The sequence below is a fragment of the Talpa occidentalis genome, unplaced genomic scaffold (assembly GCF_014898055.3).
Source record: "Talpa occidentalis isolate TD23 unplaced genomic scaffold, MPIMG_talOcc4v2.1 talOcc4.2, whole genome shotgun sequence".
NCBI lineage: Eukaryota > Metazoa > Chordata > Mammalia > Eulipotyphla > Talpidae > Talpa > Talpa occidentalis.
Genome location: NW_023602073.1, coordinates 86,478,413 through 86,505,505, shown reverse-complemented (window position 1 = coordinate 86,505,505; position 27,093 = coordinate 86,478,413). Strand labels below are relative to the sequence as shown.

The window sequence follows — 27,093 nt, the reverse complement described above, 5'->3', positions numbered from 1 at the left end:
TGTCATATTTATAGTTTTTAAAGCTATACTTAAATCCCTTAGAGAAAATGCATTTCATACATCTGAAACTTAGTAATTCCCATGGCTATCACATTTTTTTAATTAGTAATAATTCAAAATTCCTCTCTACCTAGTTCTCTATTTAAAAATCGTTTAAATCAGAAAACTTACACAAAAAGCCTGTGCTGGCTCTGGTATTAACTAAAATCAGTTTATATAGATCAGTTTTCTACCAGGAAGCTTGTCTTGCCTTTTCCCTATCAGGTGGTAGTGTATCAAAATATGAAAACCCAAAGGTTCCCTGTTAGACCTTCTCTTAAAGTAAATTTCTTGCATGAAGTCATATGATGCAGGATGAAGAGCAAGGATTCTGGATCCTACTGTCTGCAACTTACTGACTGTGTGACCTGCAACTGGTGCCCTGTCTTATTTTCCTCAACTATTACCTCGAAAGTCCTCTTCACCCCCCTTTCTGGTCACTACCGCTCTCTAAGCCAAATCAACATCCTGACTTCTGATTAGTTTTGCTAATGGCATTTGTTAAACCTATATATCAGAGCAATTGATAAGGGATTTGTTATAGTAGCATTTCATTTTTATTTACTATCAAAGCCTGCTTAATCTTTTGATATTTATGATAATGCATATATAAAAATATATAACAAAAAATATATACAATAAAGTACAGTATTTTGGTATCTCTTTTCTCCTAGATTGAAAAAGCTCCTTGAGCAAGAAAAGGCTTACCAAGCCCGCAAAGAAAAAGAAAATGCTAAGCGGCTCAATAAACTGAGAGATGAGCTTGTGAAACTCAAGTCCTTTGCACTCATGCTGGTGGATGAAAGGCAAATGCATATTGAGCAACTTGGCCTGCAAAGTCAGAAAGTACAGGATCTTACTCAGAAACTAAGGGAGGAAGAAGAAAAACTGAAAGCCATTACCTCCAAATCTAAAGAAGACAGGCAGAAGCTGCTCAAGTTAGAAGTGGATTTTGAACACAAGGCTTCAAGGTTTTCTCAAGAGCATGAAGAGATGAATGCTAAGCTGGCTAATCAAGAGTCTCATAACAGGCAGCTGAGACTCAAGCTGGTTGGCTTAACTCAGAGAATTGAGGAGCTAGAAGAGACCAACAGGAATCTTCAAAAAGCAGAGGAGGAACTTCAGGAATTAAGAGATAAAATTGCCAAAGGAGAATGTGGCAATTCCAGCCTCATGGCCGAAGTGGAAAACCTCCGGAAGCGTGTGCTTGAAATGGAGGGTAAAGATGAGGAGATCACCAAGACTGAATCCCAGTGCAGAGAACTGAGGAAGAAGCTGCAGGAAGAAGAACACCATAGCCGGGAGCTCAAACTTGAAGTTGAGAAGTTACAAAAGAGAATGTCTGAACTAGAGAAATTAGAAGAAGCATTCAGCAAGAGTAAATCTGAATGTACCCAGCTACATTTAAATCTGGAGAAGGAAAAAAACTTAACGAAAGACCTGCTGAATGAGTTGGAAGTAGTCAAGAGTCGAGTTAAAGAGCTGGAATGTTCCGAAAGCAGACTGGAAAAGGCTGAGTTAAGCCTAAAAGATGATCTTACAAAGTTAAAGTCATTTACTGTAATGCTGGTTGATGAAAGAAAAAATATGATGGAAAAAATAAAGCAAGAAGAGAGAAAAGTGGATGGACTCAATAAAAATTTTAAGGTGGAACAAGGAAAGGTTATGGATGTAACTGAAAAACTAATTGAAGAAAGTAAGAAGCTTTTAAAACTGAAATCTGAAATGGAGGAGAGGGTATACACTTTGACAAAAGAGAGAGATGAGTTAATAGGCAAATTGAAAAGTGAAGAAGAAAAGTCCTCTGAATTAAGCTGCAGTGTTAGCCTATTAAAAAAGAGACTTGATGGGATAGAGGAAGTAGAAAGAGAAATAACAAGAGGAAGATCTCGAAAAGGATCTGAGCTCACCTGCCCAGAAGATAACAAGATTAAGGAACTAACACTTGAAATTGAGAGACTAAAGAAACGTCTCCAACAATTGGAGGTGGTTGAAGGGGATTTGATGAAGACAGAGGATGAGTATGACCAGCTGGAGCAGAAATTTAGAACTGAGCAGGATAAGGCTAACTTCCTATCTCAACAACTGGAGGAGATAAAGCACCAGATCGCCAAGAATAAGGCTATTGAGAAAGGTGAGGCTGTGAGCCAGGAAGCTGAGCTAAGACACAGATTTCGGCTAGAAGAAGCTAAGAGTCGAGACTTAAAGGCTGAAGTACAAGCTCTTAAAGAGAAGATTCATGAACTAATGAACAAAGAAGATCAGCTGTCTCAGCTCCAAGTGGATTATTCTGTTCTTCAACAAAGATTTATGGAAGAAGAAAATAAGAACAAAAACATGGGGCAGGAGGTCCTCAATCTGACCAAAGAGTTGGAACTTTCTAAGCGTTATAGCAGAGCTCTTAGACCCAGTGTGAATGGAAGAAGAATGGTGGATATTCCCGTGACATCGACTGGAGTACAGACTGATGTAGTCAGCCATGAGGCAGCAGAGGAAGAAACACCAGCAGTATTTATACGGAAATCCTTTCAAGAAGAAAATCATATCATGAGTAATCTTCGACAGGTGGGACTGAAGAAACCTATGGAACGATCCTCTGTTCTAGACAGATATCCCCCAGCAGCAAATGAGCTCACTATGAGAAAGTCTTGGATTCCATGGATGAGAAAAAGGGAAAATGGGCCCCCAATCACTCAAGATAAAGGACCTCGAACAAATTCTAGCCCAGGGCACCCAGGAGAGCTGGTCCTTTCTCCAAAGCAGGGCCAGCCCCTGCATATTCGAGTGACACCAGACCATGAAAACAGTACTGCCACATTGGAGATAACAAGCCCGACATCTGAAGAATTCTTTTCCAGTACCACTGTCATTCCTACCCTAGGGAATCAGAAACCAAGGATAACTATTATTCCATCACCAAATGTTATGTCTCAAAAACAAAAAAGTGGAGATAGTACTCTTGGCACAGAACGAGCCATGTCCCCAGTCACGATCACTACTTTTTCCAGAGAGAAGACCCCAGAAAGTGGAAGAGGTATGTTTGCGGACAGGCCCACATCCCCCATTCAGATAATGACCGTGTCTACATCAGCAGCGCCAGCTGAGATTGCAGTCTCTCCCGAATCCCAGGAAATGCCCATGGGAAGGACTGTCTTCAAAGTCACCCCAGAAAAACAGACTGTTCCAACTCCAGTACGGAAATACAACTCCAATGCCAATATCATTACCACGGAAGACAATAAAATTCATATTCACCTAGGTTCTCAATTTAAACGATCCCCTGGGACTTCAGCTGAAGGAAGTAATCCTGTTATTACTGTCCGACCTGTCAACATGACAGCTGAAAAGGAGGTTTCCACTGGCACTGTCCTTCGCTCTCCCAGGAACCATCTCTCCTCTCGACCTGGTGCGAGCAAAGTGACGAGTACTATCACCATAACACCAGTTACAACCTCATCTTCCAGAGGAACCCAGTCATTGGTGAGTGGCAGAGGTTTCAAAGTGCAGACTGAGTGAAGGAGGGAAAAGTGGGCAGTTAGAATCCACTAAAGCCGCAAATAAAACAAAAGCTCATGAACCCACAACAGATGTTTCTTAGAGGACTGTCTATACCAACAAATGAAAAAGTAGCATAACATTTTGCTAAATAAAGGTAAATTTGAGGGAAAATTTTTTTTCATGTAAATTCTGGTGACCCCTCCCATTACTTGCAAAGATGGCCTCTTTGTAATGTCAACATATAGTAATAAATAATAAAATTTAAATTTTGATTCTTAGTTTAAAATAATTTTTAAAGTAGGCATTGCAGGAGATAATCAATGTATAGATTCACGCATTTTATGTCTTTGACCTAAAATATTCAATCTGTAATTATGTATGATCATAGTCACACTTATTCTAAATATAAAATTCAAAGATTTTATTATCAGAAATATTTTTAAAAGTAAAGAAGAAATGAGTTTACATGTATAAATGCTGCATTTTATTAATAGTATCTTGCAGACAGCAGGTACTTGTTAAATATTTACTTAATAGCCAGTCAGAGGCTAAATGAATGATCATAAAAAATCCATGCCCAAAGCATAGACCCAGGAATTTGAAAGTAAATTCTATTTTTCAAAATACTTCCAGGGAGTATCTTCATTTATTGGGATAAAATTAGTAAATGAAATTATTAAAAAGCATGTACTATTTAAATAATAGATATTAATTTAAATTAATATACTAAAATTTATGATTTCTAAACTCTGAACAACTCTATAGCATATATATTGGAAACACTTAAGCTAGACTAGAAGCTTATTGTTTACGTATAGAAACTGTGGCTTATTTTCCCATATCTTCAATATAATTTACTTTGATTTCTCTGTGCACGATCATAGACTCACGGCAGACTTGAAAGTGTGAATTGCTAATTGCTTTGCCAGTAAAGCTTTTAATTGTTGGCTTTGCAGGAGCCAAATAGCATTCAGGATTGCTCACCCTTTTCAGTTGCTTCAATATTGCTTTTTAGGCCACACAGAGCATAGCTTGGTGGTACAGGGCCTTGTTTCTTTCTGCTGAATTTTATTAAAAATAAAAAAACCAAGGAGGTGAAAATTGGTGGAACTTAGAGCAAATTTTCTACGGAACGTTTTACTCCCTGTTAAGGGTCAGATCAAGATAGCTTTAACTTTCTATGGCAACAATGTTGTTGTCCATACAGAAATAGGATTTCAAAATAACTGTCTAAGATGTCTAAGGCCATTTACAGTTATGTAACTTCAGTTACATAAGATCCCATAAAATTAAGGACAATCGGAAGCTTGGGATACCCATCTTAGAAACTAAATAGTGAGGCTAGTTCATCTGTGCATTTATTCATTCAATATTTATTGTCAGCTACATTTTAGGCACCAGGTTCGGTGCTGCCTTGTGTGAAGAGGACCTTTAGAAATTCTCAGCTTTCTGGGAGAGGCGGGATTAGAACCCACCTAGTGTTTCTAAGATATAGGTATATAAAAGGAACCACCAGAGAAAGCTTCACTGAGTAGGATGTTTTCACAGATGGAGGGAGATCTTCAAAATGGAAAAAGAAGGCATATGAGAGAATAGCACATGCAAAGGTCTGACCATGTGAAGGTTCTTGCATGTTTGGGGATGGTGACCAGTTCCATTGTGCTGGGGCAGGTGGGCATGGAGACAGAATGCAAAAGCAGAAAAAGGAAAGGCAAATTGAGGTCAGATGTTGAAGAGAGGCTTTTGTCTTCTGAAATTGACATTTAATCTCATAGAATAGGCAGAGAGAACCATTAAAAGGGAAATGATGACAGAAAAGCTACATTATATGTGTTTTAGAAAGACATGTCTATGAAACAGTTTAAAGGCTATGTGAGAGGAGACAGGCTGAGGAAAAGGATACTCTAAGTGAAAGGCAGTGTAGGCTTAAACTATGGTAGTGAAAATGAGGACAGAGACATACTGAAGATAGAATTAAAGATTTAATGAAAAAATTGAGTTCAGAGGATAGCTCTGAGGTTTTTGACTTGGCTGTCCGGGTGCATGGAAAGAGAAACAGGCAACTACAGTTTGGGAGAGGAGATAAGTAATTTTGGCAGCATTTTATATTTTAGATACCTAGAGCACACTTAATATGTCTTGCAAGTAGCTGGAAACACAAATCTGTATTTCAGAAAAGCACTGAAGGCTTAAGAATGGGACTCTCCAACACATAGGTAATTCTCAGAATGAACATGAGGAATTAAAGGGTGGATGAACTGCCCACTGTCTGTAGTCACTGAAAAATCAAAAGATTAAATGATGGGGCTATTTTGTAGGCTGAGTGTGAAATAAATCATTCTCAATTGAAAAAAAAAAGAGAGCAGAGAATGGAATATAGACCTCCACTTTCAGCAGGCAGGTAAGGTAAAACAAGGAGCCAGTAAAAGATGGAAAAGGAGTGGTCAGACAGGAGGTGGATGGGTGAGACTCTAGTAGGAAATCACAGTAAGAGTTTTAAGGGCACTTTAAGGAAGATTTGGTCAGGAGTGACAATAAAAAAATGAAGAATCTGGTGTTACTACAAGATGAAAGAAGAACTGCTTCAACTGAAAAGATAACTTGAGGGACAGTGGAGTAAAGTTGCCTGAGTTTATACCAGTGGATTGTATTTTCTCTGTAAGCAAAAAGTGATCTTCAGGAAGGGTAGTGGATGTAGGTTAGGGGGATGAGAGGAGAAGGAGGTTTGGTAAAGGCATTGCAGAAGAGGATAAAGGGAGCAATCAGGATGAACTGGATACCCACTCCAAGTTTGTAACAACTTCATCTCGGGAAAGAGGCAGGATGTGGCTAATTCCTGTGTGGCAGGAATACTGCTAAATGTTCCAATTAATAGCATATCCAGGGGTAACTCACCCACATCTCCCTGTGTCTCTATATTTTCTCTCTTACAGTCAGGACAAGATGGGTCATCCCAGCGGCCTACACCCACCCGCATTCCTATGTCAAAAGGTATGAAAGCAGGAAAGCCAGTAGTGGCAGCCCCAGGAGCAGGAAATCTGACCAAATTCGAGCCTCGAGCTGAGACTCAGTCTATGAAAATAGAGCTGAAGAAATCTGCTGGCAGCGCTACCTCTCTTGGAGGGGGGAAGGGCTGAGGGCAGTGGCTGAGGGGGTATGTTGTGCAGATGCTACTGCTGCCATGAAAAAGAACCTTCATCTGTCTGTGCCAACTCTTTACATGTACTAATTTAAGTTTTAAATATCTTGTTCATAAAATAATCAACTAATAGCCATGTGTCTTTCCTACTTTGTGATGTTTTGATGCTGGGGTAAAGTACTAGCAATACTATTCTTTGTCATGTACTTTGTTGAGGACATTTGGCCTGAGACAGGGCTTAGTGTCAAGTCCCAGTTTTGCTTCTAGAAAATGGACCCATCAGTTAACCCACCTGAGCCTCAGTCTCATCATTGGTAAGCTATGGGAGCTGAATCATGTCCTACCTAAAGCAAGCTCCATGTTCCTTGACTATAATTCAAATTTAAGTGGCCTCATTCCACAATAACTTGATTTTTCAAAATTTCTATCATGAAATAGGAAATAGTTTGACAGTTGTCATTGCTTCTATCAAATCCCAGATTTCCTGGAAAACAATTTGCCACAGGGAGGACCCCTAAACTTTTGCAAAAACATAAGCCTTTAAGATGATTTCAAGAAATAATTTGAATGTGAAATAAAATGGAAATGAAATATGGAATTCTAAAAACAGAGTTTTACTTATTTGTGTGTGTGTGTGGGTATGGTAGAAGTTGTGGCCATCTCCAAAACATTTCCAGCATTCCAGACAATAACTTTAGAACCATTAATCTCAGATACATGCTCTATTCAAGTGTGCAATTGACTTAAATTGTGCAGTTTGAGTAGAGCTGCCAAATGGCCCTTTATAGTACAACAGAGGTTGTAATGGATAGAAAATAGCAGAAAGTCAATTCTGATATATTAATGCCAAGAAACAAAAATGACATCATGCATAACTTATTCAAATCTGAATACGTTCCTCAGTTAAGTGTGAACTTTACTTGCAAGTCAAGAACCAGTTCATGATTGTGATTGTGTGTGTGTGTGTGTGTGTGCATGCACGAATGCATGTACAGTGTGAAATGGATTATTACTGCTATAAGTTTTACTTGTGTTTGTAACATTTTCATCAATTTTAAGCATGATTTAGTAAGCATGAAACAATATGTGAATGCAAAATCCAGGTGTCTTTCTGAGAAGATTAACCATGTTCAGGTGGATATTGTGCTTTGTAGTCAATCACAAATGAGCTCAAGGCTAATAACCTGCAGCTTAGCATACAAGCTCTCATGTAAGTAGTACCTTTGTTAAAAGTTTTGAGCTAATTAATGATTTTACAAAAAATATGACTTCAAAGTTAGAGGTTATTTTTCCCTTTCTGAATTGTGAGATTTCCAAAACTATTAGGATAGTGCCAGGTCTTGATATTTGGGAACAGTAGGTTTTATTTGTTTTTTTAAAGATGTATAGTTAGTTTTTAACCCATGAATCATCATGCTTCATGACAAAAATGCTCATCTGTGAATTCTCTTCACAATGAATCTTCTCCCTCTCATAGAACTTGGACTTGGATTTTACCATTGTGGTAGATGCCACAGTATTCACGTTGATTTTAGTCAGATCTCTGTGTCTACAACCCATCATTTCTTAGCATATATATTTAAAAATACTGAAAAATACTAGACATGCCATAATGGGATTTCAGGGTAGAAGGCAAGAGAGACTGAGAAAAGGGATTTTATGAAATATAATTTGAGCAGGCTTAAACAGGAGATCATCTTTTTGAATAGTGAGTTGTATTTTTTAATAGGGATTTTTCCCCTTTTATAAAGTGCACAGCCATTCCTTTCAAAAATGAGAATAGTCACTTTTTTTCAAATATCTCCTTCACACTTAGAGTATTTAGTGTTACTATACCATAACATACTGCATTTGAGCAAATGACGGTGTGAAAAGAACAAAACACTGTATTCCTTTTGCATTATTTCTACCCACAAGTCTTCAGTGACTTTATCATAATCTTATTGTCACTGCTGCTCTTTTTGTTTTAACCTGCTCACACTACCCTACGTCGTTTCTGCCTGGAAGTCCATACCATGCTTGGGGAAGTGCTCCAAAGGGCTTAACAGTACATGTACAGGATGTTTATACATCTGGCTCTTGGAACAGAGCCACCTACAAAGTACAACCGCTAAGAAAACTTGGCAGAGCCACACATAATTCACTTTTCAGAAATGATAAAGAGCAACCGCTGTGGCAGCCTTTCTTTTGAAATTTTAGAACCAACTCTACATTTATTGGATAGCTTTATTTTAAACCACATATTAGAAAGGAAATCCACTGGGGATGGGAGGTGGAGGATTAAATGCACTCCAACTTCAGCTTCCATTTGTGAATATGTTTTTAAGATGCAATCTAATATACTTTTATAAGAGTGAATGGGATTAAAAGGTTAGTGTCTTTTCCATATTCTGGAACTGTAATGTGTGTAAAATAAAATAGGTCTCACCAGGGCTGCTGAGGACCCACCCTAGAAATCCCTGGAGGAGGGTGTGGGATGCCCTTTTCACAGATTTCAGCAGGATGGAATCCCCTGGAGATGTTCATAGCAAATCTGCACAACCACAGAGGAGGTGCAGTATTCCTTCCTGAGAATAATTTTCATGTGTTTGCCTATTTCAGCACACAATGATGGTGGCCATTTAGCATACACAGTACCAAAAATGTTCCTGCTTGGGACTCCACCCAAAGGGTATTTAACCTGTCTGGAAAATGACTTTCCTGTCCAGGTCATCTGTTTAAATGGGATTATTCACTTTCTTCTGGCATTTTTATTATATTTTCAGTGAGGACGATTGATGACGATAATTGTGTTCTCAAGAGATTTTAGTGTATTCATTGAGAGTAAGGTGTTACCAGATCTCTTACTTGAATTTCTTCCCCAAAAGGTGAAGAAATAATTGATTTGTAGTGGGGGAAAAGCATACTTTCAGGGAAATGAAGACTTGTCTGAGAATGTAAGATGTACAAAGACTTTAATTTCTCATTACCTCATAGATTCAGAAAACGGGTGGGGGCGGAGAGTGAGACTTCCCTGATTGTTAAACCACAGGATTACTAGATAAGAAGAACACACTTTTGTGGGAGCCCACTTACACATACAAAGAGGAAGAGCTAACAAGATGGGCACAGGGAGGATTTCCCAGGATCCTAGGAAGTATGTTTCCAACTTTTCCCCACCCAGACAAAACTTAGGTTTTCCCTCTTACCTCCTCCTCCAGAGTCTCACCACTGGTAACCTCCTCATCCTCTGCTCTTTCCTGTCATCTGTTTCACCTGCTACTTCCGCACAGGAAATAAATATGCTCTTGCCTCTTAAATTTTAGTTAAATTCTTCCTTCAACTGTGTAGTCCTTTATAGCTACAGCTATAGCTTCTACCTGCTCAGTTAAGTCACTGAGAGAACACTCAACCTTTTCTGTCTCCAGTTCCATGCTTCCCATTTATTCTTTAATTACTTTTAATTTTTATTTTTTTTAAAGATTTTATTTATTTATACGAGAGCTGGGGTACAGCCCAGAGGCGTGGGAGGGTGAGAGAATTCGTCAGAGACAGAGTGGTGAGCAGAACAGGCAGACAACCGAAAATACTGCTGAGGGGAGCAGCAGGCAAGACAGAAAGGGTCTGCTGTGCCATGTGGGTATCTCCCTGGCCGGCTGGGAATCGAACCCGCACTGTAGAAGCTGCGGACAGATTCACAGCGCTGCGCTCAACCTGCTGTGTCACTGGGGAGGCTCATTACTTTTTTTTTTTAAATTTTTTTTTAAATAATAAATTTTATTTTTATATTCCCCATACAATTGCAACCACCCATTCTTACCCCAATCCCTCCCCTCCCATCCCCTCCCACCCCCCAAAAAGTGTCTCTGGTTCATAGTTTTTTGTTGTCTATATACATAGTAAAAATACCAGCCATTGCTGAAAGGTGAAGAACACAGCTATTTCTTACCTCATTCCCCTTATCCCTCAGTTTTATTCTCTGGAGAAAAAAATTTCTAACTCTTAACTATGATTATATTCCTTTCTTCTTACTACTTTCCTCCCATCAAAAGAAAAATTATTTTAATTTTTCATCTGCTTGGTTTTCTATGTATCTATCTTTATTTTTTCCAAATGCTCCAAATAGCAAAGCCAAACACCTATCAGTAATTTTCCCAAACACTTAAGCACATCAGTTTCACATTTTTCCCTGGAGGCCTGCCTATTTCAGCCCTCTGCCTCCCTGCTTGGACTGGACTGGTTGTCCCTAGGCCTCCTGCACAGCTGGTGTCCTGGTGTTCTTTTGCCTATGTTGAATCCTCTGTTTCCTGGATTTCTTATCTTCTACTTTTTTTTTGCTTATTTGCCTATTCCCCTCCCCTCATCCCTCTCTACCCTTTCTGTCTTGAAGTGCATCTTCCAGTAGTTTCTACAAAGAACAGTCCTCCAAGAACCTCCCTAGGGCAGGCTGACTGCATCCTGGGAACAGATCAGGGAAGGAAAGATGGCGAATGTCAATGTAACCTCTCACTGCCCCACATTCAGTCTATGCTGTCCATTCTTGTGCTTAGGTCCAGAACTTTGTAGGTTAGTTGTTTTTGAAAATAAATCTCTAGTCTCTAAAAAGGGTGAAATAGAGTGAGATTATGCTCTTCTCCTTCAGCATCCAAAATATTTAATCTCCTTTGGTTTTCTTTTGACCTTTCTGATTGCTCTACTTTAGCATCTCTTATTGGCTCCTTATTTTATGTATACATCCTTAAAGTTGTTGTTTCCTTGTCTTTATCAAAAGCCATTTCCTAAACTACATGCTGGTTATTTTACGAACTCCCATGGCTTCAATTATCACTCACATGCTGATGACTACCAAACATCTCTCTCCAACTATGTTTCCAATTTTATACTTCACATCTCCAATGCCACTTGTCTAATAGCCATTTTCAACACCTCCTCCACCCCTCTTCCAAGGCTTCTCCTCTTATTGTAGTCATGTGTTGCTTAATGAGGATACATTCTGAGAAATGTGTCATTAGATGATTTCATCATTGCGCAAACATTGTAGAGTGTAACGACACAACCCTCATTGGAACAGTCTACTCCACACTCTACTGTATACAGGGACATATATGCAGCCTGGCATTGACTGAAAAACCTCAATGTTTCACATGATTGTATTTTCCACCCCTGTGGGGGTATCCTGATGCACTTAGTTACCCAAGTTAGAAACCTGGTAGCCATTTTAGGTTCCGCCTTCTCCCTCACCTATCAAGTAGACTCAGCAAGCCTCTCATATTCTAACCCAACACCTCTTGCAGCTGAACCCATGTCTCCATTTCCCCTGCCACTGCCTAAGTTGATGTTTATATATTACTTCTCATCTGGATTACTCTGGTACTCTAATTGGTCTCACACTCTCCTAAATGATTTCATAATCTCCAGACTCAAAACTCTCTGATTCATTTTTTTTCCTCTTTTCTAATGTGCAAGGGGATCATGTCACTCTATTTGAAAATTCTCTGGTGTTTCTCATTACCTACAGAATGTAACACCAACTCCTTGGTGTGGCACACAGTCTCTCTATGACTTTATCTCTACCTCCTACTCTCCTGAGCTTTCTTTGCTTTCCTGTTTCTGAACTCCAGTCCCCTGGGCCCACAGGATGACTTGCAGAACAGGCCATGCCACTCTCTTGCACTTGATCTACTTGTTCCTGCTCCCTGGATTGTTGTTCTCCTACATTTCCTTCTGGTGCTTAGATCCTTTTCTGTTCAAAACCTCTTTTAAAAACATGCTTCCTTTAGGAATATAGAATATTATTTCAGAACCTAATCTGGGGTTAAAAAAAAAAAAACTTGCTGTAAAAAAATCTCCAAAATTGACACTTTCTGTAGAGAAAGAAAGCCAGCAGCTGAAGGATGCCTGGAAGCTGGGGAAGAAAGAGGTGTTATTTCCTCCCTTTGTCTGCAGTGCAAACCTGTGAGAATAATGTGCAGGGAACTGACAAGTCATATGTAAGAACATGGAGGTAAAGGAATGGTGGAATTAGAGGAAATCCAGTGCTGTCATTCTATTCCCTCCAAAGGCACCATGGCGAGTAATGGATGCATAACAGTCAGGATTCCTGGACTGGGGAGTTCTAGCCATCATACACATGGAGAACTAAGGAGCCTGAGAGCTTTCCATGAAGCATAAACATGCTTGAATCAATTATGAATTGCTCACCCCTTCCTCTCACATCCCTCCACCCACCCCCCAGAAGAGCATGAAGGACACTGCAGAAAAGAGAAAGATTTAGATGATTTGTCAGGCATTTCAGTTTCACTAAGGATTCTTTAAAAGTAGTTAGAGAGGCCCTCATTTTACAGGACCAAATAACACCAATAAGCAAGGTTTAGTTTAAGATATATTATCAAGAGAAACATCCAGAGAAAGTAGGTTGCTGAAAAACAGATTATGTATCTGAGATAGGACTGAAAATCAAGAGACCACAGGAAAGCTGTGTAACCTTTGGCACCTCACCTTACCTTGGCTTACCTTGGCTTAACATTTAACCATAATCTTTTATGATTCTTTTGTCTTTATAGTCATAGTATGATATACTTCATTATAGTTGAGCAAGCAATTTAAAAGACCCTGCCATAATGCTTTGCCTAAGAACTAACGATCGATTAATTGCTTATCTGGTTAAAGTACTTTTGATACCCTTACTTGATATCCTTAAATGTTTATGTGGATGTGATGGATAGAATTGAAAGTCAAGGACTATTTAGAGCTGAACTAGAATTTAGAGGCCAAGAAAATAATTTTCTTTGTTATTGAAAAACAAAAACAAAAGTAAAAGAAGAAAAACCCTGAAGCTTAGAGTTGTCTAACCATCTATTAATGATGAAGTCATGTCTTCAGTTTCACCCAGTACATTTTGTTGATTATTTCCTAGGATAGAACTACTTCAAGTGAGCAAAATGTATATTCACATGAAGACTAAAGTGCCCAGACTCACTGGGTCAAAAAACATTGCCAAAGAATTTGAGATATTGAGCTATCTACATAGAAACTGTATGTGTAAAAGTTTTCATAACAGTGTTCTTGTGATTCAATATTCACAAGCTTAATAATCTAAAAAGCTCAATGCTCTTCTCAATATTTACACATAATGTTATTTCCATGCTATTCTGTGACAAGCCATTGAATTAAATCAATCTAGGCATTTAGCATCTGTGTCCAAGAAGACAGTACCTGAACATGATTTACTACAATACTTACAAAGTTTTCTATGACTTAGTTTTTCTTTATATTTAATGTTATGTGTTAGAGAACTATTTTCAATTTGCTAGTGTTTGGGAAAAAGTAAAGAGAGAGAATTTCCTGAAAAAGAAATTACCAGTCATAACTATGATTATTGAAAATTCCTGTAAGCCAAGGAGGAAAGAGGATGATTTAGGTTGATGATGGAGTGAAAAATGTTTTGGAAGGAAGCAAATCTACTATTAAATTGTAGAGAAAAGCCCAAGAGGGTTTATATTCTCTCTTTCAAAAATTTCCTGAAGCAAATGACAGAACTGATTAGCGGAAGTATTTTTAATTAACTGAGCTGAATCCAAAGAAGAAATACAAGTCCAAATTAACACAGGAAGTTTATAGGACTTCCTATTTAAAACAGATGTTTTAATCAGAACTGTGATTAATTTCTGAATATAAGAACAGAACTGAACCATACAGCAGTTTATGAAAATGAAAACCTTAAAGGTATATAGCTAGGCTTTCCTACTTCTGAAAGGTGTGTAGAATGCAGGACATTTTTGTAGGTGGATAAATTACCTTCCAGGCCTAAGTTCAAAGCTAGTGGAGAGGAGGAATGGTATATCCTTAGTTGGTGCCTTGTCCTCCATGCATAGCCCTTGGGAAAGTAGGGGACCATTAAATATGGGAAGTAGGCCATTAGTCAACCAAACTTATGCAAAATCCAAGAAAAAATGCTTTCTGTCACTGGTGTGCAGTTTTCTGTGGATGAAGCAGCTTTCCTAAAGCTAGTACAAAGCCCTGCTTTAGTTGAGCTTCTGCTATGTTTCGTCTTTTGGTATGTGAACTTAGAGGCTACACCTTACCGTGACCTGTTCTCATTTACTAGGGTATATATTTAAAATTCAAAGAGCAAGTGTTTCCTTGCAGTTTGGCAGAGTATAGAGAAATGCATTGTCTGAGAGGAAGGCACTGACTTTGCAGGGAGTACATCTTTCCTACTCCACAGCCTAGGAGTTCTCCTGGGAGGAATCAGAACTCCAATTTTTTTGCCATGTAGCCCACTTTAGCACTCAGGAGATAGTCTCCCCACAATTTCTCTCCACATCCTGTCTCATGTATTCAATTTAAGATCTCAAATCATTTGACTGGCCAATTGTTTGACCACCCAAGGAGAATTAATAGAGAGATTAGAAATCAAGTGTAGGGATGAACTGATAACTTGTAGCTAGTGTAACAGAAGAATGAATTCATGAGCCACGTCATTTCACAACTATATTATCATAACAACTAATGTGTTTAATGTCTTACCTGAAATTTCTTAAGGAAAAAACATCAAGATTACACTTGAGAGAAACATATCAAGGAAAATATCCATAAGTGCATTTTGGTAAACTGCTCATGCCAAAGTATCTAAAAATCCAATGTCCCATGTTGTATGTAGATTTATTAAGGTTTAGAACTTTTTTTTCCCTTCTAATTAGAAAAAAGGGAAATTATGTTAATAAAACTCTATACATCAGAGAGCCCCAAATTTAAGTGCTTCAGTACTTTGAGTTTACTGATAGAGGAGATAATTACCAATGGCTTTTGGTTCCAATCTGCCTATTAAATATAATGCTCTACAAATAACCAATGTCAGAAAAATGGTATCTGTAAAAAGAGAAAAATTATTACTGAATTTTACCTGATTTTGCTGAGATCACTTTATAGAGGCCCCATATGACCTAAATTTGTGTCTTATTCTGGCATGAAGACAGCCTAGGATATGAAATAAAACTTGCTCACTGACTTTGTAACGTCATTAAAATCAATAACTGCACTGTATTAAATTATAAAAAGATAAGAGGAGACTTAGGAATTCTGCCTTTAAAAAAAAAATAAAATCATAACATTCATCCCCAAAGCATTAAGTTGTTTTCCCTTGTAATCAAGGACTCCATATACATCAATTTTGCAGTCAAAATTTAAAGACTTGAAACAACATTTTCTATTTATCAGAATTTTGTGTATTGGTGGGGTGATTCTAAGTCAGTTTTCGATTTAGAGAAAATATAGATAATAAGCAAATAGATAATAGAGCGACTATCATATAAAGCTTGTCTTATTATCTCTAGAAACAAGATAGAATATGACTCCATGTACATAAAACAAAATAGCTTGAGCTTTATTGTATTAAAAAAGCTTATGTACATAAATATTAAACACCACCTTTTTTAAAGTAGAATTTACTTAGTCAACTTATTTGACAAATATTTTTGAGACATTCTTTTTAATAACACAATCTGATTAACAGCATTAGTTTATATGGCATGCTTGGATTACCAGTTTGCTTATTTAAATGTAGTAATAAAATACAGTGGTCCAATCAAGACCATGATTCTTCTATGTATGTACCCTTCTGGTACATACAGTTTCACCAAATGCTAATTCTGAGAAGCTATTATTATTATTAGATTACAAAATGATGGGATTAAGAGATGGGAACTCTAGGAATTTAGAGATTGCACACTTAAGGTGAGAGAAGAATGTAACACAAACTGTTAGTCCTGAGAGAGACCTTAGAGACCTAAGCATTCTAATTCCATGTTCAGTGGTCCCCTACTTTAAAGCTCTCATTTTGTATTGAGAAAATGGCACAGCAATTTAAATTACACTTACAGTAAGAATAATTCTGGATTTCACTCTTTTAAATCTATGTTTTTTTTTAAGATTTATTTATGTATGCATACAAGAGTTGGGGTACAGGCCAGAGGTGTGGGGGGAGGGGTGAGAGGATTCACTTGAGATAGAGGGGGGAATCAGAACAGGCAGACTGTCCAAAGTACGCTGCTAAGGGGATCAGCAGGCGAGTTAGGAGAAGTCTGTGGTGCCATATGGGTTGCTACCTGACTGGCAGGGGATCGAACTCTGTGCTGCAGAGGCTGCGGACAGCTTCAGCTTCGTAGGTTGCATCTTAACCCCTTGAGCCACCAGGGAGGCCCTAAATCTATGTTTTCTATGCTTTCTTAATGTATAAAAATGGGGAAGATGCTTCTATTAGGGAAATTTGAGACCTATGTCTCTTTAAAATTGACATAAATTTCAAAAAAGAAAATTGGAAAATTGTATTTTAATCCTATATTCTGAATTTTATCTACATTAGATTTTAGATTTTTGCAGTTTTTTTTCCTGAATATTTTTATATATTTTTGGGTATTGAAAAAATTTGAAGCTAGAATGATTTTCCAAAGGAAAATGAGATAATGACTTTTAAGGGTTTTGGTTAAGTGGAAAATCACATGTAGGTTTTAGAAGCTTTACAAAGACTTCATAGGTATATATCACTAAGTATATAAAACATTTATATATTTTGTTTATTTTGCTTACATATTTATCACAAATTCAATTATAAAGTTTGGGCGAAACAATGGAAATATCTCCACCTAGTGGTCAGCATGAAGTTAATGAAACCACAGTAACATTTTCTTTTTGACAGAGAAGTTTTGACACAGGATCTTATAAGAAACACACTTAAGCAATAAACCTAGACTTGAAGTAATAGAAAATAGTACTCACACCAGTGGAAAATTTAAAGAGGCAAAGACCATTAAACTTATGTCAGGATCATCCATTCTACATCATTAGCAAGAACTTGTGGGTCTATGACATAATGTGCTTTCATTAATGTTTATATAGATGTCAAATAGCTAAATAAATGTAAATAGCATTCAAAACTAAAGTGAAAAAAATCCTCTATTGATAAACATTGATTGATAAACCCTGATAAACACTATTGCTAAACCCTGACATTAGTTTCTGCACTTAAAACATTGTCATATACTAACAGGGAGGTAACATTTTTTTTTAGGTGGAAAAACTATTTGAGGCTTAGTTATTTCTTTTTTCTCCACTCTATATAATCTCGGCAATGACAGGACTCTCCTTCATTTTCCTCATAATGTGGTTCCATGCCTAGCACACAATAGGGCCTCAATAGTCTCTGAATATTATGATAAAAAAATTGATGATACATGTTCAAAAAGGCATAAAGTTAATATATAAGTAAAATAAAATAAACATAAATATTACACATTTACAATGTGACTGATATTGTTTTAATTACTATCAATTTTTTATTTATTTTCATGAGAACAAATTTAGATTTTATTTTATTTTATTTTTTAAAAGACTTTTTTTTTAAAGATTTATTTATTTATTTATACAAGCACTGGGTACACTCGGAAGAGCGGGAGGGTGAGAGAATTCACCAGAGCCAGAGCGGGGAACAGAACAGAAAGACTGACGAAATACACTGCGGAGGGGAGCAGCGGGCACGACAGGAGAGGTCTGTAATGCCTGTGGGACCCTCGCCAGCAGCAGGGGATCCAACTGGCGCTGCAGAGGCTGTGGGCAGCTTCGCAGCCTGGAGCTCAACCACTGTGCCACCAGGGGAGGCCCCAAATTTAGATTTTAAATACACAGAATTATGCAAAAGCAAGAAGCTAGAGACAAAAGTGAGTCATTTATGTTTAATGACTTTCTAGGAATAGATAATATTTTCCTATTAAAACTCAAAAATACATTTTTAAAAAGATAAAAGTATGTGAATATTGTTCAGGGCAGAAGCAGTATGGCTGGGAAAATAGTTATTTCTCGTTTCCCACGATATGGCTTGTATACATAATTATTCTTCAATTCTTTCCCTGGGTAAAATTGATCTACTATTGTTAGGAATTTGGCATGGTTTCTAAAGGACTGAGAATTCTAACAGTAAGCACATATGCCAATATAAAGAAGTTACCTAAAAATAGTAAAGAACTGCAGAAGCTATTGGGCTCATGTACTGTTTTGTCTGTCATTTAACATCTATGTTCTTTTAGTGAAATGACGTGATATTGATCCTCCAGAAACCGCTGACTTGCTTTTCAGTTTAATTGAAAATGCTGTATCTTTCTTCTCTTTATAGAAAGCATCATCATTCACCAGTTACGTATGAACTCCAGATGAAATGGTAAAGCAAGCACATACTGGTTTTGTGTACTTCCTCTGAATCCCTGTTGAACGGATAATATTTCTACAGCCCTCCGTCACCACTAAGGTCCTCCGTGCCACTGCTCACTACTGGAAATACTTTACTGCTTCCAGTGACTTTTTTTTTTTTGAGGATATAATGTAATAGCTGACAATGAAATGGTGTTGCTGATAATATGAGTATAGGTAGCAAAAACAATTCAATCTTGGTGTCAAAAGGAATTTCTCTTCCTTTTGCAAAGCTGTCAGGTCCATGGGCACATGCTATGTAATTTATTTTTATAATACACTTTGTAATGTGATTTTTTTTCCTAAAGTGTTTCTTTTTTCATAGTCTATGGCACATATATCTGTAGGCTTTATGGTCAGTTCTTAAAAATATGGGTATTGATAACCTATAATTATTCTCTTTTATCAGTTTGTTATTTCTGAAAAGAAAGTATAACCCTCTTTACATATTTTGCTCTAATTAGGAGCTTAATTTTAAATATTAAAGACAGTTCTGTGCCCAAAAACTTGGATGAACTGATTTTTATATGGGACAAACTAATAAAAGATGTATAAATTTAAAAGTAAGGGTTACAGGAATACCATTCACTGTTCAATTATAGTTGTTTGCATTATTTACTTATATATACAAGATTGATAATAAGGACTGTTATATCAAGATATTTCTCACAATCTACCCAAATGAGAGCCTGAAAATAAAAACCTACATAATATCAGCATCTTTGTTAAAAAAATGGTAAGATAAAGCCCAAGAGAATTTTTTCTCTAATGGGATTTAAACAGGTCTTCATAACCACACGTTGGAGAATATATTCATTAAAGATACAAAGCACAATATTCATTACACAAATTTCAGTGTCAGAGCTGCTGTTGAATTTAGATTTATGGGGAAATGGGCATTTAAAATCTACTCGAAATCCCAACAATGTATTTTTTTTAAAAAGAACTTCATTAGTGTGGACATGTTTTCAACAGTGTATTTAAAGATAGCTTTAAAGACAAAGTGTTGACACATTAAATTCCAAATGCAGAAATAATACATCACTTAACTTTGCTGAAATTAAAAAAGGCTTTTGAGTGTCACAAGGATAATTAAAAGTGACACAAGTAATACTGTTGACCCATTTTTCCAGTCCAGGGATTTTGCAGGTTACAAGCACGTAGAAGGGAGTCCATCTGAGTTCATGGAATAGAAAAATTAATGTTGGAGTTCCTCAGCTATGTAACCCTGGAAAATTTTAAGGCATACCTTATGAAATAAGCAAATCATATTCAGCAGGTATCATAAATTTAAAAACTGTGTTTTATGTAAAATTAGTTTTGATTTTTGCAAGTAAAAGAAATGTTATAGTAGGCTTCATCTAGCTTGGATAACTGTGAACATGTCATAGAACCTGCAGGGCTTTTGCTTACTGATTCAGAGAACTAGAGTGTGTATGTGTGAAGATTTGAAAAGTTTTTTTTTTTTTTTCTGAAAATATTGAACCATAATGACATTTTCAGTTAGAAAAGGGTTTTTATTCAGGATTGTTACAATTCCTAACTCACAGTTAAGTTTCTATTTGCCAATGTTTTTACTTCTGATGGCTAAATATTTTGATATATCAGAGATTAGTATTTTCCCTAATAACTTTTTCTCAACTTATGCGAATTTTATGACACTAGTAGTTAAAAAGACTAGTGAGTAAGTATTTCTTCACATAAAAAAATTATATAATTTATGTATATTTGAAGTTTTTATTTCTCCTGATATTATGATTGAATTTGATTCTTGCAATGCAAAATGAGGATGATAATGCAGTCTTCTAGCTGGATGCTGTGCTTTTATCTGCCCATACTAGGATTGCTTATACCCAAATGGATTCTGGGTGACAGGTGATTAAAAGGGCTGAAAATTAAGTAAAAATTGTTTTTGGAATAAAATAGAATATCAAAATTGACAAAAATGCTAATTTCTGTTAGAAAATATTCAAAACACTCATCATGGTCATATACCAACATCCACATTCAATTGGAAAAACTGCCCTCAGGTGCAATTCTGACACCATCCTAGGCTCACATAATTTATCTTTCATTGTAAGTAAATCTCCAATCACCAATCTGAATGAAAATCAGTTTTAAATGGAGTATTTTTTCTGAAATATAGTCAATGGTTCTAGTTTAAGGCACAACAATTGAGCTAATCCATTATTTTAATCTTTTCTTTTTGAGGAGAGTGTTTTGAGGGTTATCTTCTGCAGAGATTTTTTTTTTCAAGTATTTTTATATTAGGATTTGACGAAGATAAATATTCCAGATGTTAGATTCCTGGATGTTTACAAAATATGAAGGATTAATTATATCTTAGGACAACTATAAAAAAGAAATTCATGGTGTCGAATATTTAGCTTAAGCATTAACAGAGACACCAATGCAACTGAAATAATTTACAGTTTCTGAAAATTAGTGGCAGAATACGAGTAGGTGGTATATTAGACAATATATAATATGTTTGTGTCCTTTCTCTTTATGCTGTGGTTTAATTTTCCTGAAAATGAATAAAAAGCAGCAAAAGTAGGGTGTGTTCATGAATTTCATGAGCAACAACTCTAAAAATAACAAGTGTTAAATGAAAGTTTTAAGAAAACAACACAACTGGCACCTAAGGCATTTATCTATCACCTTCTGGGCCTCTAGTGCTAACTCTCTGCTAAAAATACTAATTAGAAAACAAAAGGGAAACAATTGTTGAAACCAGGAGAGTTTCATGGAATTAAATTTGCTTTATGACCACTAATATTTTACTTTCTTAAATGTTCAGCATTTACTCCTTAACTATACAAAATGACAATTGGTGTTTGTTACTAAGGAAAATACTGTAGGTTCATACATTTGAACAGAAATTTTAATAAGTGCCATGACATAAAAAATTATTTTTTTGTCTCTTTCTTTTTTGTTATTACTTGGGTAATTTTACGGTATCATTCAGAGGTTTTGTTATTTTTACCAGTGCAGGTTTGTACTTATTTTAGATTTTGTTTTAAAAATATGTTAGCATCTGCAAAAATGAGACTTACCATGTGATCTGATTTTCTAAGAAGTCTTGAGGATCTGATGGATTTCCAAAAGCATATGAGTGTATTGAAAAATTTTGGAGTTACATTTTATTTTCATCCCATTTTCAATTTTGTCTCCTTTAAGTACAATGAGTTTATTTTTCACTAAAATCCAGTGAATTTATGGATCTGTACTTGTCTTTTATATGAATGTAATATCCTGCTTTCAATTCTTCACAGGTTATTGAAATTATTTAACCAATTAAGACATTCTCTGTGTTATTTCCAAAGTCAACTATGTGTATCAAAATCTCACCAGAGTGAGAAAAATAACAACTGTAATATTAAAACATTGTGCAATATTCTTTTTTGAGTTGGAACATAACATTTATAACATTAAAATCACTTAAAATGAGAATTTAAACTTTTAAAAGATTGCTGTAATTTTCACTTCTGCATTTCATGTTTTCTTAAAAATATGGTGTTTTTCACTGTGAATAAGCAGAAATGATATAGCAGATCACCAAATGAGAGATGCTTTTTCCTGAGTTACAGCATAGTTTGATCTTCAGCAAGATGGAAATTGCCAGACACAGAAAAATACGTAGAGAAGGCATAGGGTAGAGAAGAAATTTTTGGGTTCTTCTTGGGTTGGTTCAGTTAAACAATCAAATTAATAGCACACAGATTGGTAGAGGAAAAGAACAAATTAAATGACATGTGTGGAGAATCTGCACGGATATAGATTCCAAAGTCAGTGGAGCAAAATGAGGGTATACATCCTGAATTAAGGAGTAGGACAGGGCTTGAGGCTTTTAGGAGTGAGAAGGGTGACTCCTATGACCGAGACCATAGGCTCTGTAATTAGATGTTTGCTCTGCCATTTAGGTAGGTTTCTCTGATAATAATATTGTTTCTGGTAACAATCTGGGTTAATACCCCCAATTTTTATTCTTCTAGGCAATAAAAGAGTTGTTAAAGTTTCTTATTTGCCTACAAAGTTGACCACAGTTCAAAATAACCCATATGCCATAGTTTCACATCTTAGAAAGGCCTGTTTTGAACATCTTGGGGAGGGTTATCCTAGTAATGCATTGCCAATCAACATTCAGTTATTACTCCTCTGCTTTCTGCTATAAACCTACAGTAGACTATTCTGCAGAAGAAATGCTCTTAAGATTTTGCCAGGAGGGGCCTCCCTGGTAGTGCAAGGGGTTAAGCAACATACGAAGCAATCCGCAGCCTCTGCAGCATGAGTTTGATCCCTGGCCAGCCAGGGAGTAACCCACATGGTACAGCAGACCTCTCCTGACTCGCCCACTGCTCCTCTTGGCAGTGTATTTCAATCAGTCTGCCTGTTCTGTTCCCCACTCTGTCTCTGGTGAATCCTCTCACCCCCTGCATCTCTGGCCCGTACCCCAGCTCTTGTATGCATAAATAAATAAATCTTCAAAAAAAAAAAATTAAGATTTTGCCAGGAGTCCACAGACCAGACTCTCCATAGTAAATTGGGTAAAGCTTTTAGTAAAGCTGTAATAGGGGTGAGGGTGGGGCTGTGCTCTGACTCCTTATTTTTGGCTCATTTTGGATAAAGGAATAGGCTTCTCTTATTATTAAAAAAAAAGTGGATCAAAAAAGTAGGCAAGAATGATGTTTAAATGAAGATACTTTCCTTAAGAAAGTTGCAGGTATTGGGGGTTTTACCCACATGACAGCTCAGTGGCCTTTTTTTTTTTTTTTTTTGGTGAAGTCGAGCCTTTTGGTACAGATGGTTAAGAGAATTGGCCAAAAGTTATTGTGTGTTTATTTCGTTTATTTCATGACTTCCCATGGGTCTCAGACTTTCCACCAGATTTACTCAGATAGATTTGTTTCCCTGGAGCCCTGGACTAGAATAACCTTTAATGAGCACCAGGTTCTTCCCTTGGGTGGAGACTCTGGACAACTTTCTAGTCTTAGCTACTTGGCAGTGGGGCACATTGCCCATTATTATTATTATTTTTTGAATCTCATTAAAATTTACTTTTGAAATTTGTATTTAACAACATTCCAAGGAAGGCAAGAAAGATGTCTAACACTGAGGCCTCCTTTCAATTGGGGCAAACCTCCTCACTGACTTCATGGTTTGAGGTATACCAAAATTGATTTACAGATAATTGCTGAAATCCAGTTGCATGGAATTCACAAATAATTTTTTAAAAAGACAATCAGTCCCCTTTTAGTTTCCTCTGTAATTATTTTCAGCATTTCTTTCAGAGATAAGCACCACTGGGAAAAAATCTTTTCTCTCTCTCTAGGAGTCCATTTGTCCCATTCTGCCTTATATTAACTACATTGGTGTATAAAGCTGTCTCTGCAATTTTTAAACTTCTTAAAGGCAGGACTTGCATAGTCTTCATAGTTAACACAAAATACTGGATGTTTGCAGAAGGCAATACAATTCCTTCTAAAGTAAGGAATTTTCTTCCATTTGCCCTGTCTCTTTTCCCCAGTTTCAGACCTTTCCAATGACCATAACCACATTCTCACTTTTGGCCTCTTTGGTTTTCAGTGCACGTCTTGTCTCTCGGAGAGCAAGGCATAAGTTGAGTTAAAATGGCAAGGGATTTTATATTCACCTAGTTATTGACTCCTAACTCCAAAAGTTTCCTCCATTAGCAGTATGAGCTCAGCCCAGGTATCTGTGCCAAATCTTCCTAAACAAATTGTTCTGGCTGCTGATTCTGCCTTGCATGAAATTGTGCCCATTAATGGTTTCAGAGGCAGGATATATAGATTAAATAAGAAGACTCCATTAATCACTGATTCTAAGGGATCTTCTACAAAGACAAAGGTCCTTCATTTTAACATACCACAGATGGTCAGTCTATGCTACCTTTACAAAGAATGTACAAGATGATTGTACAAGAAGGCAGTAGGGAAAACGGACTATATAAGTTAACAAACTGTGTACCTCCCAGAAATGGAGGTGTTGGGGTATAGGGAAAATTCCCACTCTATTTGGTATCTTCTAAGCCTGGATGAACAAATTAGCATCAGAAAGATAAGTAGGAGAAAAGGTCAAAATTTAACTACATGCATATTAAGAATTTACATGGTTATAAAGCCTAAAGTAAAATGAAGTGTTACAAGGTTATTTATTTTCTGTTGTTAAGGACCTGGGGTCTCAAAGGGAGGGGGAGGGAGAAACCTCATCTTTTTACTCTCAATAGAGAAACAGTAAGTTTCTCAGATAAGGTAGCAGAAGTTTACTGATATACCTAGACCTGAATGGTTTCTTCAAACCATGATCTTCCAGGTCATGAAAAGGGGGTGGTGGTGATTGCATTTTTAACTAGGAAAAGGGGAACCAAATGAGCAAGGATGGGTTTTCTTAAGTTTCTAGGATCCTCATAGCTCTTAAAATAATCTATATTCTTTAAGTAGCGGTAATAGCCTAAGGCTCACCCTGGATGGATCATCAGTTCCCCATATCAGGTGACACTTATTGAAAGAAGAGAACATATTGAGAAAATTACAGAGTTCTAGATCCAGGGCAATGGCAACCTGCTAAGAACTTGCTTGAGAAAAAGAAATTCATCAGTCAGAGTATAGAGTATTATAAATCCTCAGTAATTAATGTAGTATAAGGTTCAACTTTCCTTATATTCTCTTATTTTTGGTCCTATTCTCTTCTGTGTGGGAAAGCACAGTATCTCTCAGGCCATAGGATCTGTTTCCTCACAATTAAGTTTTTGACATCATAAAGAGGTTAAGGTGTGGTACCTCTGCAGTCTCCTATACTCTTTGTGCACACATCTTTTATGGCACAGACCTCACTGTATTTTATTTGCTCACAATTGCTTTTCTCCTGACAATGTGTGAGTTCAATGAGATTAGGTCGGGTTAGGTCAGCAAGATTCATTTGAGACTTTTTATATCCTAGGCATTTTTGAGGAACTGGAGACAGAAATGAATAAAAACAGTATCTGAACTTAAGTGTGTATCTGGTAGGAAAGACAGTCATAAACAGATATTTTTCAATATCATGTACATGCAGGAATAGACATATATAAATTGCCTTGAGCTCGAGCAGTTCTTAGCTCAGTCTGAGGAACAAATATTCCACAAATTCCTAAATTGAATTTTGATGAATAGGAATAAGTAAGGCAGTGTTGGTGGCACTAGGGGCTAAAGATAGGAAGCAGTGTGTTGCTCAGTGATCGTTATAGTGTAATCTCCATAAAAAGGGCATGTTCCACGTCTCTGTCCCATCTAATGAAAGGTGAAGCTGAGCAGCAAGGGGAAGCTGGAGAAGACTTAGAAGACTTGGAGGAGGTACATAGAGCAGAGACATGTGAAGAAGGGCCCACTTGCTTCTTGGCTTAGGACTTCACCAGTGACTTGGGGGACATGAAGGAGATGGTGTTGAGACAGAGACACTTGGAAGAGATGTGGGTGAAAGACCCACATGGGGGCTGATAATGACAGTTGTTACCTTGAATTGGGCTATGATTTTGCGCCTTTCACTCCAGACTTGGCCTGGTTGGTCCCTTTTGCCCTTTCCCTATTGTTCCCTTAGATTTGTGGCAAATTTTCAGGCCTCAGCAGCCCTGCTTTGGGCCAACCCTATTCGGCTGGGCATTTACCCACAAGGGGAGAGGTGACTTTAGGTGTTTTATTGAAAAATTTATGTCTTTTCTCTTTCCACACACTATCTTGTTGAAGCTCTTTCACACTAAGAATGTGCTTTGTCTTTAGGTGGTGGATGGCTGAAACCTCTTTAGCACATGTAGGTTTTGGGGTTCCACGGTGCCCCTCAGGCTGTCTGCTACCATGATGAGGTTTAGGAATTAAAGATGGTAAGTGCAGCCTATTCTTCCCAGAAGATTCAGTGACAATAAAAATGATGTGGTGCAAGTTTGCTAGACCCCCTGCTTACTGTGTCTCTTGTAATGTGCTGGACAGAGGGAGGAGGCCCTAGGAGGTTTTGGTCTTTGCTCTTTTAAAAAATTAGTTCCATTGATTAAAAAGGTTTTTACTTTTCAGAGTCAATGAAAGTGACTTTCACATTTATTTTGTGAGTTGCCCTTTTGTTACAGACCCCAACACAAAATAGTGGGTTCTTAGCTCTCTATAGAAAGAATTCACCGGAGTGTGGTAGGTGAAATTGAACCAGGCAAA

At 37.0% G+C, this 27,093-nt stretch overlaps 1 protein-coding gene and 1 long non-coding RNA gene across 23 annotated transcripts in view; one reads left to right on the top strand and one right to left on the bottom strand.

The window, feature by feature from the left end:
• FILIP1 (filamin A interacting protein 1) overlaps nt 1–22,379 on the top strand; it is a 259,100-nt gene extending 236,721 nt beyond the window's left edge. For 18 of the 19 annotated variants that reach the window (XM_054698937.1, XM_054698951.1, XM_054698945.1 and 15 more), the window contains 2 exons: nt 714–3,519; nt 6,471–7,472. In XM_054698937.1, coding sequence (XP_054554912.1) covers nt 714–3,519; nt 6,471–6,674 — 3,010 coding nt within the window. In that variant the 3' untranslated portion in view covers nt 6,675–7,472. Of the gene's footprint in view, nt 1–713; nt 3,520–6,470; nt 7,473–18,821 lie in introns of those variants that run through there. The other variant, XM_054698939.1, reaches the window with a different exon arrangement.
• LOC119252631 (uncharacterized) overlaps nt 1–27,093 on the bottom strand; it is an 84,735-nt gene that overhangs the window by 51,989 nt on the left and 5,653 nt on the right. For 3 of the 4 annotated variants that reach the window (XR_005126870.2, XR_008553255.1, XR_008553253.1), the window contains exon 2: nt 15,561–15,634. The exons of the other annotated variant lie outside the window; for it this stretch is intronic. This is a non-coding gene — a long non-coding RNA (uncharacterized LOC119252631). The remainder of the gene's footprint in view (nt 1–15,560; nt 15,635–27,093) is intronic. 4 annotated transcript variants of the gene reach the window in all.